This window comes from Centropristis striata, chromosome 14, assembly GCF_030273125.1.
Source record: "Centropristis striata isolate RG_2023a ecotype Rhode Island chromosome 14, C.striata_1.0, whole genome shotgun sequence".
Lineage (NCBI taxonomy): Eukaryota > Metazoa > Chordata > Actinopteri > Perciformes > Serranidae > Centropristis > Centropristis striata.
In genome coordinates this window covers 20,838,283-20,856,204 of record NC_081530.1, presented here as the reverse complement: position 1 = coordinate 20,856,204, position 17,922 = coordinate 20,838,283, and the positions used below count along the sequence as shown (strand labels likewise).

At 40.5% G+C, this 17,922-nt stretch overlaps 1 protein-coding gene across 1 annotated transcript in view; it reads right to left on the bottom strand.

Moving 5' to 3' along the window:
• Window positions 1-1,311: 1,311 nt before the first annotated feature.
• The window catches only part of samd12 (sterile alpha motif domain containing 12), a 141,206-nt gene continuing 124,595 nt past the window's right edge, over window positions 1,312-17,922 (bottom strand). The window contains exon 5 of the mRNA XM_059349639.1: window positions 1,312-6,359. Coding sequence (XP_059205622.1) covers window positions 6,328-6,359 — 32 coding nt within the window. The 3' untranslated portion in view covers window positions 1,312-6,327. The remainder of the gene's footprint in view (window positions 6,360-17,922) is intronic.

Below are 17,922 nucleotides of genomic sequence, written 5' to 3'. Positions count from 1 at the left end.
AAAACATTTTCACACAAAGGCTTTAGATAATCCTTCACAGCCACACTGGAGCGCAGGATTGCAGTTGCGTTTGAACACAGACGGTACTTTCTTTACAGGGCCACAATCAAAAATATGATGAAATTCAATGCAAGGGGTTGATTTACTGTAAGATCACAAGAAGTCGGCCTTGTGTTCTTTTCCCAGCAGATTTTGGAGATGCATGGACCTCGGTTTTGTCAGGCTCTTATGTGCAAATTTGAAAGCTCAAGACTGAAATATGAGCAAAACGCTGAGTTTAACTTAAAATCAGTTTGACATTTTGGGAATATTTTACTTTTTGCCATGACTTAGCTGAGAGGATAGATATCACTCTGATGCCTGATGTATGAGGCTACAGTTAGCAGCAAGTTAGCTTAGCTTGGCAAAAAGACTGGAAGTATCAAAATCCACCATCTATCCACTCGGGTCTCTGTAGAGATTAACAGCTTCCAAGGTGCTGATAGAAGGATTTTATTACCTTTGAACAGAGCCGGTATGTATGTTAGGCTAACCAAACTGACTGCTGGATGTAGCTTTGCATTTAATGGACAAATATAACTGTTATTGATCTTTTCTAACTCCTGGCAACAAAGCAATTTAAGTGAATTATAATACATTGTGTGTAACATTTCCGCATTCATTTAAAAAAAAAAAATGACTTGATGTGTGTCCTTATTTTATACCAGATGTTTCCCACAATGATGAGAGAAATGCGTCATTTTAATGAAGGACAGGGTTTGTGTCATAAACAGACTTTTTATGCAGTTTTAAGCACATTTTTTAACATACACTTTTTAGATCCTGGTTGTTTTAAACTATACACTTTAACCGGATGAAGGATTTTAGTTACATGAAACAAGTTGAGCAAATGTTTCTCACAGCCCCTCCACCAATGTGCCAAAGAGCCTTGGGGAAACAAAGGTTTTTTAACATGAAACTGCTTTGTTTAGTGTTTTACCGGTATGAATCACTGGGTCTGTTTGTTTCAGAGAAGAGCAGATTTCTACAGATAATTTGGCTGAACATTGAAATGGGAGAAACTGACTGCATGATGGCATGGGTCCGTCTTTTGTTTTGATTGAAAGACCTTTACCGGCAGAACATTTCACACTGGATGGTCAAATTTAAAATTTTGTTTGAATGTAGTCAGAAATACTTGAATAAAAAAGCCTGACTAAACCAAGGTCATACAAAAAATAACTGCAACATGAGACAGAACTAGTTCATTGACGAGCTTAATAATTTATTTTGCCTGTGGACAGAGTACGGCTAGCTGTTTCCCCTCAAATCGGACACATCTGCAATGCTGCAATTTCCGGTGTTTTCACGGTCATTTCGAATAAGATCACCATCACCAATGTAAGTATAATTGATTTATACATAATTAACAATCTACATGTGAAATTTAATTTATGTACATGGTAAATCCAAAGTAAATCTGATGAGAGAAAGCAGTAAGAACGCTTGGGCAACACTCAGGCAACGATCTTAAAACTACATCTGTATTTTTACTGTACCCTATTTTATTGTGAAGGACAGAAGTACGGTACGGGTGTGTTGATAACGATGATTGATAACAGTGATATTTATTTGGTTTACCGAGAATCATCCAATTTTCCCCCGAAAAACTCAGCAGCCCCCATTGTTTTACAGCGAGGAGATGCAATGCAAGTGTCGGATTTGGGATAGAGTTAGCTCACGGCTAATTCACCTGCGTTAGCGTCCTTTTGCCGACTCTGGTAAAACCGAGCCTAACGTACACGGTTAAAACAATATACGGTTCGAAACATAAGAAGTTAGAATTTAGTTTCACACCGTTTAATTAACTGGAAGCCAAGCATGATAATTTATATTAGTAGTTAATGTTAAATTTTGATAGAATCTTAGTCGAACAGTGTCCGATTTGGGATACAGTTACGTTAAGCTAATGCACTGCTGGCAGTAGCTTCATTTACAGTGACTGACATGAGTGTAGTCAATCTTTTGTTTATTTCCCCAAAGGCCGAACTCTTCCTTTAATCCCATTAGTAGTTTATATCGATTTTTTGTACAATATCACCACAATCAATATCAAGTCATTAAGATAGTTATATCACAGCGTCAGATAGTCCCGGCAAGGCTTGTATGCATAAATTAATCCAGATGTCACACTCCCCGGTGTTTCACCACTTCAAACCATTTCTCCCAGTGTCCATATCGACATTTTTTCTAATCTGAAATCGAAAACATGGTGAAATTCCAAACTTAACGGAAGCGTCAGCCCTCCCCTTTCCTCCCGCGGCCTTGACAGACACGGACACGCCATCTCCACCCGACCGTGAAATAGCCACTTGTGTTTTAGCCCGAACAACTCCATTCCTATGTGACTGTCAGCTCGCACAAACACACACAGACACAGACACACACACACATTCCTGGAGGCTTTTGTAGTCCTGGAGGACCGACTGTATGTCCTGAAGAACTGATCAATACTATTCAATCTGCTCACGGGTCTCTGCCGCATTAGGCTACAGCTGCTATCCAAACAATGAATGGCTGGACACAGAGGACCCGTGTACAAATGGAATCCCATTAAAACTCAATGGCTCTCGGGGGCCGACGCTGACCCCCTTTTTTTTCTCCCTGTGCTCCGACCGCGGTGGCTATTTTATGCTCCTCTGATTGACAGCACCCATCCAGGAAGGAAAAGATGTTGTTACCATGACAACAGCTCATGCTACACCGGCGTGGATACAAGCTTTTGATAAATATCACTCCACTGAAAATCAGCATCTGATACCGAGAGGTCATTATAATGGCTACAGGATTTTATAATGTATTTACACTCATAGACATAGTGAGGAAGATGGCTGTTTTTGTTTTTATGACAGACACGTGTGCTTTTAAGTGCAGTTAAAATACCTAGAATATCAACAGTGAGTGGCCATTATTCACATTGACAGCAGAGATTTTTTAAAGTTTTCTCATCAGAGATAAATAGAGTACAGTGCATCTTCCTAATAGACTGACAGACAACATTTCCATGATGAGCTTTGCGCACAGCACGTCTCCTTTCTACACTATTTTCAATACATCTCATCTAAAAATAGTTTCAAGCTGCGAGATGGAAAGCAGACAAAGCAATAAAAGAGTCGGCGATACAGAGGGAAGGATATGAAAAAGCCTCTTTTTTCGTTATCTGTGATGTCTTTTCTTCTTTTTCTCTCCTCATTAGCGGTAAAGAGTTTCAAGTCGAAGCATCTCTTAGTTCACGAAGCCCTTTTGCTGTGCTGCTCCTTTTTTTCTCTTCCTCTCAGCCACTCCCTTTCCCTTTTTTTCCCAGTTTACCTACTAGCACAGAGCTTTTAGGGACACCGAGGGAATTTCCTTCTCGCAGTTCATCCCTTTTTTCCCCCTCCCCAGGTTCTGCTTCATCTCCTTCGGATTGCTTTTCACAACGATGTCGTTCATTTCGGGGGAGCCAACTTAACCGTACCTAATGTGATGCCAGGTTCAGTGTTTATTCCCCGGCTAACTGTTGGTTGTTTTCACAGTGAAGTTCTCTCAGGCTTACTGTCTACCCTAAGAGAGTGATCCACAATATGGAAGAGGGCAAAGAGTGAGGAGAGATATGGATACTTCACCAGACCGTTTATGGGATCTATGCACAGAATGAGAGCACAAAAACACACGCTTGGTTATGTTAAATGTATCACCCCTTTGCCGTTGTGGGAATAGTCTGTGAGCAGATAAGGAGGAAGAATAAGGGAAGAAGAGGTGTGTAGTAGCGGTCCTGTGGATGGTCATTATGTTGCCACTAAGGGTACATCCACACTAATACGATTTCTTTTTAAAATGCATTCATTTTGCTACATTAACACGTAATGTCCACACTACTTCAGCATCTCCAGAGCCTTAAAATGGACACTTTTGAAAACAATGATTAGCTCCTGAATGTTTCTTATAACAGTAACTCTCAGTCAGATTTCATCATTTTTTATCATATATTTTGTGGTGATTCCTTTCACACTTCCAGTGCTTCCTTCTGCATTGGATTAGCCTCCCAGTAAACCCAGTAACCAGAGGAAATATTGGCAATGTGCGTTTCTGCAAACCAAATATGACTGGAGGTTAGGAATCAGGCTTGTAACCGGAGGGTCGCCAGTTTGAATCCCAGGACTGAAGTGCACTTGAGCAAGGCTAACCCCCCTCCAACACACAGCTCACTGGCCCATTGCTCCTAAGCATGGTGTGTTCACTGGTGTGTAAGGATGGGTTTGAATTTCCCCATTGTGGGACTAGGGAATCTTAATCTTAAAATAGAGACTTTTGAAAACAGTGGTTAGGTCCTGAAAGGGTCAGTGACTCTCAGTCATTGTTATCAGTTAACTAGGCCTGCATACATCTTGTGATTTCATCATCTTTTATCATTTATTTTGAGGTTATTCCATTCCCACTTCCAGGGCTTTCTTCTGCAATGGATTAATGGTCCTAGTAAAACCCAGTCACTGGGAGAAATGTTGGCATTGTATGTTTCTGCAAACCAAATATGACGAGAGGTTAGGAATCAGGCTCGTAACAAGAGGGTTGCCGGTTTGAATCTCAGGACTGACAGGTCAAAGACTGACTGAAGTACCCTTGAGCAAGGCACCTCACCCCCACACACAACTCCCCGGGTGCAGTAATGTGCTGCCCACAGCTTCTAAGCATGGTGTGTTCACTGGTGTGTAAAAAGGATGGGTTAAATGCAGAGTCTGAATTTCTCCCTTGTGGGACTAATAAGGGAACCTTAATCTTAAAATAGAGACAGTTAGTTCCTGAATAGGTAACAGTAACTCTCAGTCAGTGTTATCAGTTAACTAGGCCTGCATACATTTTGTGATTTCATTGTCATTTTTACAACCCAGTCATTAGAAGAAATGTTGACATTTTAAGTTTCTTCAAACCAAACCACAAATATGTTGAATATAAACATTTTTGAACTGCTCCAACTCATTGCGTCATGTTACAACTGCTACTATAAACACACTGATAACTACAAAACTTTGTGAACTTGTGATGATCGCAGTTTTCCAGACATGAAGGTTGCTATTTTAAACACTTTAAAAGCACTTTAAAAGCACTTTGGTTCAGGTAAGGTGCCAAAACCACTTGGTTAAGGTTGGGTAAAAAGTAACTTCCAACAATGGGATGCAAAAATCGGTGTCTTGGTTTAAAGTTGTGGCTTTGTTGGTCTGATCTATGTCACCTTGTGGCTTTTAACATCATTTTGCTCTGCCACCGGACAAAAAAAACTGTTTCAGATCAATGTATTTGTGGTTTGCAGAATAAATTTGCCAATAAAATTTGACTGGCAACTGGGCCATCTAGTACTGCTTTAAAATGATTCCCAACCTATATTTTTCACTGCCTTTAATGCCTTCGCCTGTATACTTACAAGCAAACAAATCTATGATCCTACTTGTTGCCATTGCTGTTCTTCCTCGAAATACCTTCCTGTATTTATTGTATTTTCAACTGCAGAGTTAGAAAATCTGCTTCTGGTTAACTGGGTGCTTTCCCAGTGTACATAAATAGTTATGCCTTACATGTTTTAAGACTTGTTAATATGAATGGAGATTGTTTCTCTACTTGTGCGGCACATATTAGTGTGGATATAGCCTAAAAGTTCTAAGCAGGACCAGAGCCAGACTCATCAACATACTACAAGAGTAATGTAAGGCGCGACCATGAAGGAGCTCACATGCCACAAACAGTCCACAGGACAGTGTTTGAATGAAGAAGTGGATTATACATGTCACTTTTTACACATATATTTTTGTCCAATCACAAGGCAACGGTTCAGAGATGATCTTTGTGTTTAAATGCTTTTAAGAAAACCGAGCCAAGGCTAGTGTTGGATTCTGGGTAGATTATTAATTGTTGGAAGGGCTTGTCTGTCGGTTTGGATCTTGAGGGAGAGGGAGTGAAGTGGTTCTGAGAGGAGTGTAGGAGTTATAGCGTGAGAGGTCTAGTGGAGGTTTGGCTGCAAAGGTCAGAAATGACTGGAGATGGGACGCCTGTAATGGAAACTGTTGGTCAGATTCCAGGAAGCTTTGAGGAATTGTTTGTACTGCGAGGAAACAGCAAGTCAGAACTCGTGGGAGCTTCTCAGGAGTGGCTGGGAAGAAGGCATGAGTTTTTTCCAGATCCAACAGAGACCACAGGTGTAAGACGGAGAGCTCGGATTGTTCCACGAAGAAGTCCGGGGATCACATATTGGGTGGATTTTGGCAAGGCGGTGGGCATCTGCGTCCTTTTGTGACTGGGTCGCCCTCCTCCGTCAGGCTATGGTGAAGATGGAGTGCACTCCAGAGAGGCTGCAGAAAAAAAAAGATTGAAAATTAATGAGAGCAAATAACAAAAAAAGAGGGTGAGGGGGTGTGAAATAGAGAAACAACGCTCCTAGTGGAAGGGAGAGGTTGAGAAAAATCAGAAATGGCAAGAAAGAAAAGATTAAAACAGAAGAGCAAAAAGAGAAACAATGACGACCATCACAGAAAGAGCAGGGAGGAGGAGGAGGAGAGGGGGGAGCAAAACCGAACCGAGCAGAGTGACGTAGATGAGAGAGGAAATTAAGAAGTTGAGATCAAACAGGAAAAGAAAGAGAAAGGGCCGAGATAACAAGCATGGGCACAGTGAGGCATAAAAATGGATCAGGGGGATGGAATTAGAAAAATAGAAGAGAGAGGGGAGAGATAAGAGAGACAGGATAAAAGAGAGAAAGAGGGAGAGAGAGAGGGGGGAGGACGAATAAAAAGAGAGGAGACATAATTATAAAATGGCACGAGAAAATCAATGCGGCGAGCATCATTGTGCTTGCAGGCGCCGTACAAAGGGAGGTGGAGAGCTGCGGTGTGTCCATCAAACGCATACACACCAGCACATGTCACACACACACACACACACACACACACACACTGTTCAAATGCAGAGTGAAGACAAGGAGGATGAGTCAGGCAGATGAAGCGGAGAGAGACAAGTGACATTTAGAGCTCAGTCGGAGCATGTGATGACAAGGCACAAAGATACATGCCAGCCCCGACTTTGACAACAGCTTGTGTGTGTGTGTGTCTGTGTGTGTGTGTGTGTGTGTGTGTGTGTGTGAAGAGTTTAGAGGAACTGATTTGTGATTTTATATATTATTCTTTTCAAATGTGGGAGGTGAAACTGAGGGCAGAGAGCCAACACACAGCTCAGAATACATGCTAACATTTTGAAACTCAGGGCTCCAGAGCGGTAAGGAAAGTCTGAGGATAAACTTTCTTTTAAAGCGACATCAAGGAGTTTTAAACTGGTGATAAAAACAATCTAAATGTGATACTGATGGCACCATAGGACCTACATATCCAAAGAAACCATCAGTGAGAAGATTGCCTATTTCTATATAGTTATTCTTAATGACCGTCCCCAGGTCCGATTCTCGACGAAATCATTCAAAACTAAGAGCCTCTGGTTTTCTTTTTTTCTTTTTCTCGCTCTTTCAACAGATGGAGAGAATTGCAGGATTTGAACAGATTGTCCCTCTTCCTCCTAGACAGGTATGTAATATGTCTAATTTATGTATGAAATACATCAAAATATGAATTTATGTTGGTGGCTAAAAGAAAGTTTACTTCCTTTCATCGTCACATTTCAGTTATTAGTTACAAATAGATGTGTTTTCTCATCGCTAAGCGTCCTGCAAACAGCTGTGTTTAAATAAGAAAAAAGGTATTAAAAATATGTAATAAATGCACATTAGTGAGATTAAAGTCTGGGTAAAGCAAATCTATATATATGTGATCTGAGTTTTCCCACACAACAGAAAAATGTTATTGAACACCAAGACAAATTTGAATCAGGAAAAAACGTGTTGAAGGTGCTGAAACCTGATATCTGACTTTCTGCTGCTGTCACACTTGCTCTCTGTCTCTGTCAAAATGTTCATGCCAAACAAACCACGGAGAATAAATCTTATGTTTCTGTTCAGGCGTTCTGCAGTGCAGAGATCTGCTCTCATGTCGGGTCTCTGTGCACACAGATCCGTTTTCTTAATGTCGCAATATGACAATAAGGTTTTTTTTAGGTTCATAAAATGCTCCAGAAGTAGCACGTATGTAGGATATAACTTCAGACATTTTAATCTTCTGTCGCTATGACTGCTCACACGAGTTAACGTAGCTTCAGCAAACATTATCAGAAAATGTATCAACGCCAGCCACTGCTGGTAAAGATCCTTATATGGTGTAGGGGGCGGAGTTATGATAAGGAAGCTCCAGTGTGTCATCCAGCCATGATTTTAGACACGCCCCCAAAAGTCATTATCCATAGTTTTAAGTCTGTCTACATGTTTGTGTATATGCTTTCAGCTATTATTTTGTACCTTGTAAAATATGTTTTCATACAGATCTCTGATTTTACTTTACAGCACGAGGCCGTGGTGCTGATGCAAACACTACCTCTATTTTCCACAGGAGGCACCAAAATCAAGTGTAGTAACTTTAAGTAAAAGTAGCAATACCATGACGTAGAAATACTTCATTACAAGTAAAATTACTGCATTTTAAATCCTAGATCCTCCCCAACATCACCCCTCACCATTAGTTGGACTATCTGTTAGTTTGGGATAAACTCAAGCTCAAACTGAAGACTTTTTCTTTAGTTCATGGTCCAAACAGGTAAATCATCATCTCCAACCTTACATACATGAAAGTGTTGTCATGAATAGGAAAATTAAAGCACAACAAAGGCATTTTATATTGATGAGCTGAGGCACATCCCAGTTGTTTCTCGCCTCCATTTGCTCAACGCTGTTAAATTGCATGTACATGACGTAGAGGATTTACCCATAAGTTATTGTCAACAAACACTGTGATTGGTCCCACAGCCGTCTTTAGTCGAAATAAATATTTTTCCCGCTTGACTTAAAGTATAAAGCAGGATTAATTTGGAATAAACATTTTTTCTTAGGTACTTGAACACCTTGGACTGGTTATTATTACACACAAACAGTCATGCAAATCCAACCACATAATATTCATCATTATTATTGACAAACACTGGAATCCATCAAGCTATTTCTGTTCTAAGAGCATGTAAACACCATGTCAGCCCACACACACTCTCACACACACACATACACACACTCCTTGTTAACTGTATTACTGCCAGGGCTTATCAGTGCAGCGGGACCACACACCACAAAAGGCTGAAATTCATTACAGTCGTAGGAGGGCCTTGACAAGCTGTCAGCGTGTTCGAAAGATTCTTCAAATCCCCCTCCCCTCTCTGTCTCTGGAGAATGGTGAGAACACTCAGAGCTCTGCTATCTGCTCTCTCTCTCTCTCTCTCTCTCTCTCTCTCTCTCTCTCACACACACACAGACACACACACACACACACACACACACACACACACACACACACACACAGGAAAGTCTCCTGGTCTACATCTTAATTTCAAGGATAGTTTGCATTGTCACACGCAGATGCAAACGGTTACATTTACACCTTCATACGAACACAAAAAACTCAGTGCTGAGGCTTAATTTCATGGGTAGTTTACATTGAGTCTCACACACACACACACACATTATTTTGAGGTACTGCCGAACAGAGATCAGGCTTAAGGGTGCAGTTCAATGACATACTCTGTATTTCCAATTTATGTCGGTGTCACTACACTTCTGCCTCTCGCTGCCTCCACACACACACACACACACACACACACACACACACACACACAACCTTTTTTCTCTCTTTCCTCACACACAGACAAAGACACACAATACACATTCTCTGCACCTTAATATAAAGGATCGTCTGCTGTTACGGCTGTGGTTACATCAACAGAAAAACATTTTCGGATGATCAAAAAGATTATTGTTGCCATAAAACCATGCAAAACAATAAAAGCCTGGGTGCTTTCACAACCTTTATGCGAACATATTTTCCAATCTGGTTGAACGGTTAAATAGCAGTGTTAAAAAAAAAAAAAGTTTGATCACCCTTCAGCCAGCACTGTTTCAGTCTTCAAGGACAGAAAAAGGGCAAATTGCTCTGAAAAATCTTTTCTTTAACATAATTACTATAATCTGCCAAACCTAAATTAAACAGACCAGCGTGTGAATGCCTCCCTGACATGAGTGTGGAGTGTGTGTGTGTCCCGGCGTTTGACAGAGAATTACAATTTCAGCATGTTCCTGTGGTGTGTAATTGCATATGTGTGTGTGTGAATGAGAGTCAGAGAACAGTCGGTTTGTCTCCAGTTATTAAACTAACCAATTACAAGGCCCACTCATCACGTTTACGTCCCAAACAAAGGGAGAGTTGATCTATTATTAATGTACTTCTTCCGCAGTGTAATTCACACACCGATTCGGTCTCATACCCATGCGCTCACACATGAATGCACATCGTACACACACACACACACACACACACACACACACACACACACACACACACACACACACACACACACACACACACACACACACACACACACACACACACACACACAGGCAGCACTCCTGCAGTGGCTCAGTCTCCTGTGCCATCGGTGCAAATGATGAATGTGATTTGCCAGTATTAACAGATGAGCGGCTTTTCAGAGACAGGTAGTCTGGATCATCAAAAATCTCTCCCGCCATGCTTCACTCCTTTCTTCGCAGCTCTTTCTCCCCCTTCTCTCTTTCCATGCATTTGTAATCAGACCTGCCTTGCTTGTTTAATCAGAGCACACCTCAGCGTGCAGCCGCATCTGCTGTGCGTCATGTCCCGTAGTAAAAAAAAGTGAACGGAGACATATTTGCACTGATTCTGTCCACCCAGCTTTGAAGCATCTGTTAATAGGCTCGATCCGGGCTTTTACCTGATGGGGGATCCCTGACAGGTTGGCTGCTGGAAAAACCTTTAGATGTGTTTTTAAAGGAAAGGGATATTATGTTTTTACCACCGACAAGAAGGTCATGTTTTCTGTTTGTCTTTCAGCAGGAATACTTTGAAACTACTGGCCTGATTTTCGTGAAACTTGGTGGAAGCTACTAACTAGCACATGATCAGTTTTAGACTTATCGTGGGATTTGTTGACAATAAGAAATAAAGCTTTGATTGGAAACCTTCATATCTTGTATTAAAGAAACACACATCCCAATAAAAAGCCTGGCCTCTGGGAAAGTGATCAGTTATCAAAGTAGCACGTGGCTGGACAACAATCGCTCTCATTTGTTTGTTTTCATACAGCAGAAAGTGATACTCCGTTAACAATGGAGTCTGTCAGCTCTTGATGCCAGACACAAAGTTGACACACTACAAAATCTGACAAGCCTCACTATCATTAATCACCACCAACAAGTCAGAAATGCACAAAATAGATGATCAGAGCAAAATGTAACTCAGCCTTCACTCCTTCTTTAGAGGAGCTGTTCCCAAACTTTTCAACCCTTGATCCTTTAAAATGGAACATCACAGGTTACGGCCTCAGTGGGGACATGAGAGGTTTGTTTCATTTGAAGGATTTTTAGAGCCCTTAGGAGCTAAAAAATGTAATGGTTCATTCCATTTGACATCTTTGAGTGTGTGACAATTCATCAGTGGTGGAATGTAACTAAGGACATTTACTCAAGCACTGTACTTAAGTACAGTTTTGAGATACTTGTACTTTACTTGAGTGTTTCCATTTATGTAACCTTATACTTCTACTCCACTACAATTTGAGTCAAATGTTGTACTTTTTACTCCACTGCATTTAATTGCCACTTTTAGTTACTTTTCGGGTCAAGATTAAAGTGAAAAATATGATGTATTTCTATTAATTAAACCACATACCAGTGCATTTAGTTAAAATTAATCTATTACTATATTTAGAATATATATATATATATATAACAATCTGAGTGGGTCCATTCTGCATTACGAGTATTTTTACTTTTGATACTTTAAGTACATTTTGATGCTGATAAATTTTTGTACTTTTACTTAAGTAAGTTTTGATGCAGGACTTTTACTTTTGAAAAACTGTAGAAAACACATGGTTTTACTGTAAAAAAAAAAAGAGTACATGTAAAGTTAATGGAGAAACACCATATTGTCATAAGGACACAATTACCCTAATAATAAAGGGACTGCTCAGTCTAAAGTACAGTTTTTGCTGATATTTATATTTAAATTTACAGTAGAAACCCCACTCACTGTAATTTTTTACGGTGAAGTTCTGGCAACCACAGCTGCCGGTATTTTACCATAAATTAAACTGATTTTTTTTACAGTGTATATGGTTAAGGTTTGGGAACTAAAAACACAGATGAATGCTGATTGCTGGTCTGTAACAAGACACAAACCTCTGATATTTCCTGCACTTCCTGAATATTGGCACTGGATGTAATTTATGAGATGTGGATTCATCCAATATGCACACAGGGATTCTGGGCTGGATGTGAGGATGAAAAAGGCAGCCAAGGTCAGAAGCATTTAGCTTGAACCTCAACATTTGCAACAGCAAGGAAGGCAACGATCTGAACATAAATACAACATGATAGCAGCGACATTCAGGACTTATTGGTTAAAGGTCACCTTGGTTGTGCTGAAGGTTGCTTTGCATTAACGCCTGGCCAAACATCACATGATTGTTTGTTACAATCAACAATGCAAAAGGCCAAAAGGTAAACTCTCTGCACTAATAGGAGAATGCTTGTGATTGATTCATATATTGATTTATGTTAAGTTTACTGTCTGTCTGACTCCAAGGCGTCCAGCTGAAGGTGCGGTTACTGAAAGTGAGGGATGATTGAGTTCAGGCTCATCACATCAGCCACAGGTTAAGATAATTAAAGTTAAAGTTCAGACCCCTTAGGAAGGAATCAGACACATAGATGCACACGGGTGCATACATGGCAATATATATTTATAAATGTAGAGTTTGGAGCCTCTGTGGTGCTCAGATAAGGTTTAGAGAGCCTCGTTTCCCAGCGTGTGTTCAAAATAGGTCATCTTATTCTGCGACTCAGAGCGAGCACGCCTGCTTCTTCTCCTGCCCTGATTTCAACAACATAAACAACTGACGAGAAGTTTTCCCCCTCTCCATCTATCGCTTTAAAGCAGCGCTCCTCATCAGCGTAACCCAGTGAGGTTAAGTAAATAAGTCTATTTTATGCAGAGCAAGAAACAGAGGAATGCTGGTTCTCAAAGTGCTTGTATTTTGGTATTCTAGTTGTGTGTGTCAAGTTGGATTTGTTTGCTACTGTGCCTTTTCCATTGCCACCTGCCAACACATACACTGACACACATACACACACACATATATACACACACAGACCTTGCCTCCATGCTGCAGCTTCCTTTACTTGCTCGGCAGGGGACTGTCAAACTGAGCTCAGTACCATTTCTTTACTGCACTGCTCTATCATGCAGGATATCTCTCCTGACACAGAGCTGTCATGGCCTTCAGGGCTTGAAGATGGCGATGCAAAGGAGCAAAAAGTGGAACAGTAAAAAACAAGCCCCTCATTTATTTTGGCGCATGTATGCTGATGTCTGCATGTATCTATATTTGTACACTCGTCTACGTGGGTGAAAGCACGGCTGTGGAAAGTTGTGTAGATCTGCCTTTAGATGATTCATGGTGTTAAAGAGGAGAGGCCTAGTTTTACTACGCTGACATTACTGGTGTGATTAGCCCAAGGCTTCAGCTACTTCTGTTTTTTAAAGCACAGGAATAACTATGATGCTGCATTTTATATCCCAGTTCCTAGAATAGTTTCTGTTGACTGAGAGCTGCATCACTAAACATCCTGTTGCAGAAACACTAATTGAGACTTGAAAAATTAAAGGAATATGTCAACATTTTGTTAAAATATTTGATTTCTGGCAGAGAGTTAGACACTGCTAGCCTGGCTAACACCAGACAAATCTCAAATGAGATCTAGTCTGGGAACCAGCCGTTCATTTCTCCATAGAGGAGGTGTGGTTTACGATCCTCCGGAGCCGTTTATTGGGCGCTTAGAATGTCTATCAAAAGCGTCTGTAGGTAGCTCTTAGCCAATCAGATCAGTTATACCAGATGACGTATGTAGAGCGACAGAAATGGATGTTTGTTGTGTGTGTGTCTGTGAGAGAGTGTTGCTGCTGCTTTGCTTCTCCAGTTCTCGGTTTCTGCAAGATTATTTATTTTCACGCTTTATTCCCCCTCATGTCATTCAGCCACAAACATCCACTGATTTTATGTGCAATAAACAAGCTGCTGCGGGTCTCTCGGCGGCTCCGCTGTCCCCCGGCTCGTATCGAGATCACCGGCGTAACACTACCGCTATTAGCCCCGCTACCGCTATTAGCCCCACTACCGTAACGCCGGTGATCTCGCTACGAGCCGGGGGACAGCGGAGCCCCCGAGAGACCCTTTGCCTTTCAACTTTCGCTCTAAACTATTTAAAACACCATCTACAGCTAAAGACAGTTTCGCGTCTGCTGCAGCCATGTTGGATCCGTAAGAAAACTACAAGCTTCCGTCTGCCGGGTAGTACGTGTCATCGTCTTGCCGTCCCTCCCCGTTCTGTAATTGGATCCCTAAAACAGGGCTAAGAAACCTCCCTGGTTTCCAGACCCTTTGGCAGTTCGAAATGAAATCGAGCATGCAAGGTAGTCTGGGTATACCCAGGCCAAGAAACTGCAGGAAGTGAAGCAAAAGTCTGACATACACTACCAGTCAAAAGTCTGGACACACTAGCTCATTCAATGGTTTTTATTTACTTTGTATTATTTTCAACATTGTATATTAATATTGAAGACATACTATGAAAGAATTATGTAGTAAAAAAAGAAAAAAGTGTTAAACAAATCAGGTTTTATATTTTAGATTCTTCACAGAAGCCACCTCTTGTTTTGATGACAGCTTTGCACACTTCCTCCACCTCAATAACTCCAAAACTGAAATCATACTGTTCATTCCTTCAAACACAATTAGTCAATTCCAAAATCTTCTCGGTCCACTATCCGCCAACATAAAGTCCTCCACCAGAAATCTGGGAGTACCATTCAACTCAAGCCTAACTTTCAACCCATACATCAAAAAAGTTGTCTAGTCCTGTTTTTTCCATTTACCCTCCATTCCTCAGAATAAAACCCATGGTGTTACCCTCGCAGCAGCAGCTCGGCTTCCTACCGGTTTTAACAGACGACATCACATCACCCAGATCTTACCTTTTTTGCTCTGGCTCCCTGTTTGTTTTAGGTTTGATTTTAAGATTTTACTGATCACTTTTAAAGCTCTTTTAGGTCTGGCTCCCAGCTATTTAACAGAATTACTAAGTCTATACAGGCCGCATCCTTAGATTCTCGGGTCCTTCTGACCGTTCCAAAGTCAAAACTAAAAACCAAAGGTGACTGGGCTTTCTCCACCAGAGCGCCCCGACTTTGAAACGGGCTGCCCGAGGAGATAAGGCGCGCACAATTAGTCACTTCTTGTAAATCACTTCTTAAAACCCACTTTTATAGACTTGTTTTTATGAAATTCTTTCTAACTTACCACTCCTTTTTTACTTCTTCACTTTTTACTTTTTTTTTTAACTCCTTTTACCTTTTATTTTCTGTGTATCTGAGAATGTCTTGTGATTGTTCCTGCTCTGTCTCTTGTTGTTTTTTTTAATGTAAGAATTGTTTTTAGCCTTATGGCATCATTCTTGTTGTAATTAACTGCTCTCTGTCCAAGCACTTTATAAACTGCTGTTTTTAAAAGGTGCTATATAAATAAAGTTATTCTTATAATTATTATTCTCTTATTCTCTCAGTCAGATTCATGAGGTTTTCAGTTAATAGGTGCAACTTGTCAAGAGTTCATTTGTGGAATTTCTTGCCTTGTTTGAGACCAATAAAGCAAAAGGTTAAAGGTCACTCTGAAGACTCTAAAATATAACACATTCTGGTTTGTTTGACATGTTTTTGTTTACTACATAATTTCATATGTGCTCCATCATAGTTCTGATTTAAAAAAAATGTTAATCTACAATATTGAAAATAATAATAAAGAAAGAGAAACCATTGTATGAGAAGGTATGTCCAAATTTTGGCTGGTAGTGTACACAGCTATACACTTTAAGGAAGAGTTTTGTCTTGTAATGGGTGGGACTGCACAGGAAGTTGATATTTTAAGCCTGACATTTATATGGGTTGATAAGAAGTTGTACTTTAGATCAATATTTTTGATCACATGAGAACTATTTTAAAAAGCTACACAGTGAGATCATTCCTTCACCATTAGTTTTTACTCAGATCATACCCATGCTTGTATTTAAAGAGTACATTATCCACACTGGATACTTATTTTACCAAAGTATTGGGTGCTACCTTAAAGCTGTGTCTACTCTTTGTTAGCTATAGTGTTGCTGCTGCACTTGAAAGTTGCATTTTTAGCTCTCTGCTAATTTTGTGGCTCTGACTCTGACAACTGACTGCTGGTTAAAACTGCAACAGACAGCTACATAACACATGCCACTTTATTGATGAAGGTTAAATTTGTTGTCCTAGTAACACACAGTTGGCAGACATACAGAAGCTAAAGTATCGTTGAATACCTGAGGATTTGGCTGATCAGTTAACAAGGGACGACTATTGGTCAAAAACAAAACGCAAACTTTATTGGCTGTTTAAGGCCATAATACTAATAATAATAATAATAATAACTATACTACTACTACTACTACTACTACTACTACAACTACTACGACCACTACTATAATTACTACTACCACTGTATGTACATAAAATATGGCTGAAAGCTCTGGAACATTTCCAGTAAATGGACCTTAGAAGCTGAGATTTTTGTTGCAAAATCAGTTTTTCTATACTGTTGGTCAGTTGATAAAAAAATACATTTAAAGACACATTTTAAACTATTTAATAAACCAAATTGATATTTGAATAATCTAGAAAAGCATCAGCAGATTTATAGATAACACAAATAGTCATTAGTTGCAGCCCAAGATATCCCAATATAGCAGATTATGATAAAAGATCTTATCCATATTGGGATAACTGGTTTCTCAAGTGTGTTACACATTGAGGAAAAGAGTGAGAAATGGAGAGGTAAGAGAGACGAGGAAGAGAAGAAGAGTTAAAGACGTGTGGACACGGTGAGTGAGAGAACTCTGAACTGCCCCCAGCTCTCAGGTTTCTGCTGACACTGATAAATACCTGAGGAACGGGACACAGTCGAGAGCTTGGCTACATCGTCATTAACCTTGTGAAACCTCAGCCTGCGCTGGTGATTAACGACATCCCATTATGTGCTATTAAACAGCAGCAGAGGAGGTTCTCCTCTCCCATACCAAAACAGCCGAGGAGCTGTGACTTCTTTCACAAACTTTCCCTCGACCTGACAACATCCTCCCACAGGGACCAAAGTATATACATATATAAATAAAAAAAGCCAAACATTCTAACATCCGCTAAGAAAGATTTGTTTGCAAGTTGCAGAATGACCCACTGTGGCCTAATATCCTCTGACTGCTGCTTCTTTGCGTGCCACTTACATGTTTCCCCTCCCTGTCTTGTTCAAACGTCTGTTATTGTTTATTACAATAGAACTCAGTGGAGTCCCCATAGAGGTCTCAGTGATAAGCAAAATACTCCGACACAGAAAGGAGGCTTTTACCATATGAAAGGGAAGGGGAGAAAAGAAAGAGAAAAACGAAGACGGGAACGGGAAACGGATAAAGCGAGAAAAGATAGAGGTGCTGGGAGTGGAGGATGTGTGTGTGAGAGAGAGAAAGGGAGAGAGGGAAGAGAGAGAGAGAGAGCGGGGCGGGCGGGAGGGGAAGATAAAGGCAGAGCTGTATTCCCTGATGTGGCTTCTGTGTGTTGGCTCTTCGCAGCTCCTGCTCCAAGGATTACTGCATTTACACTTCAGCTT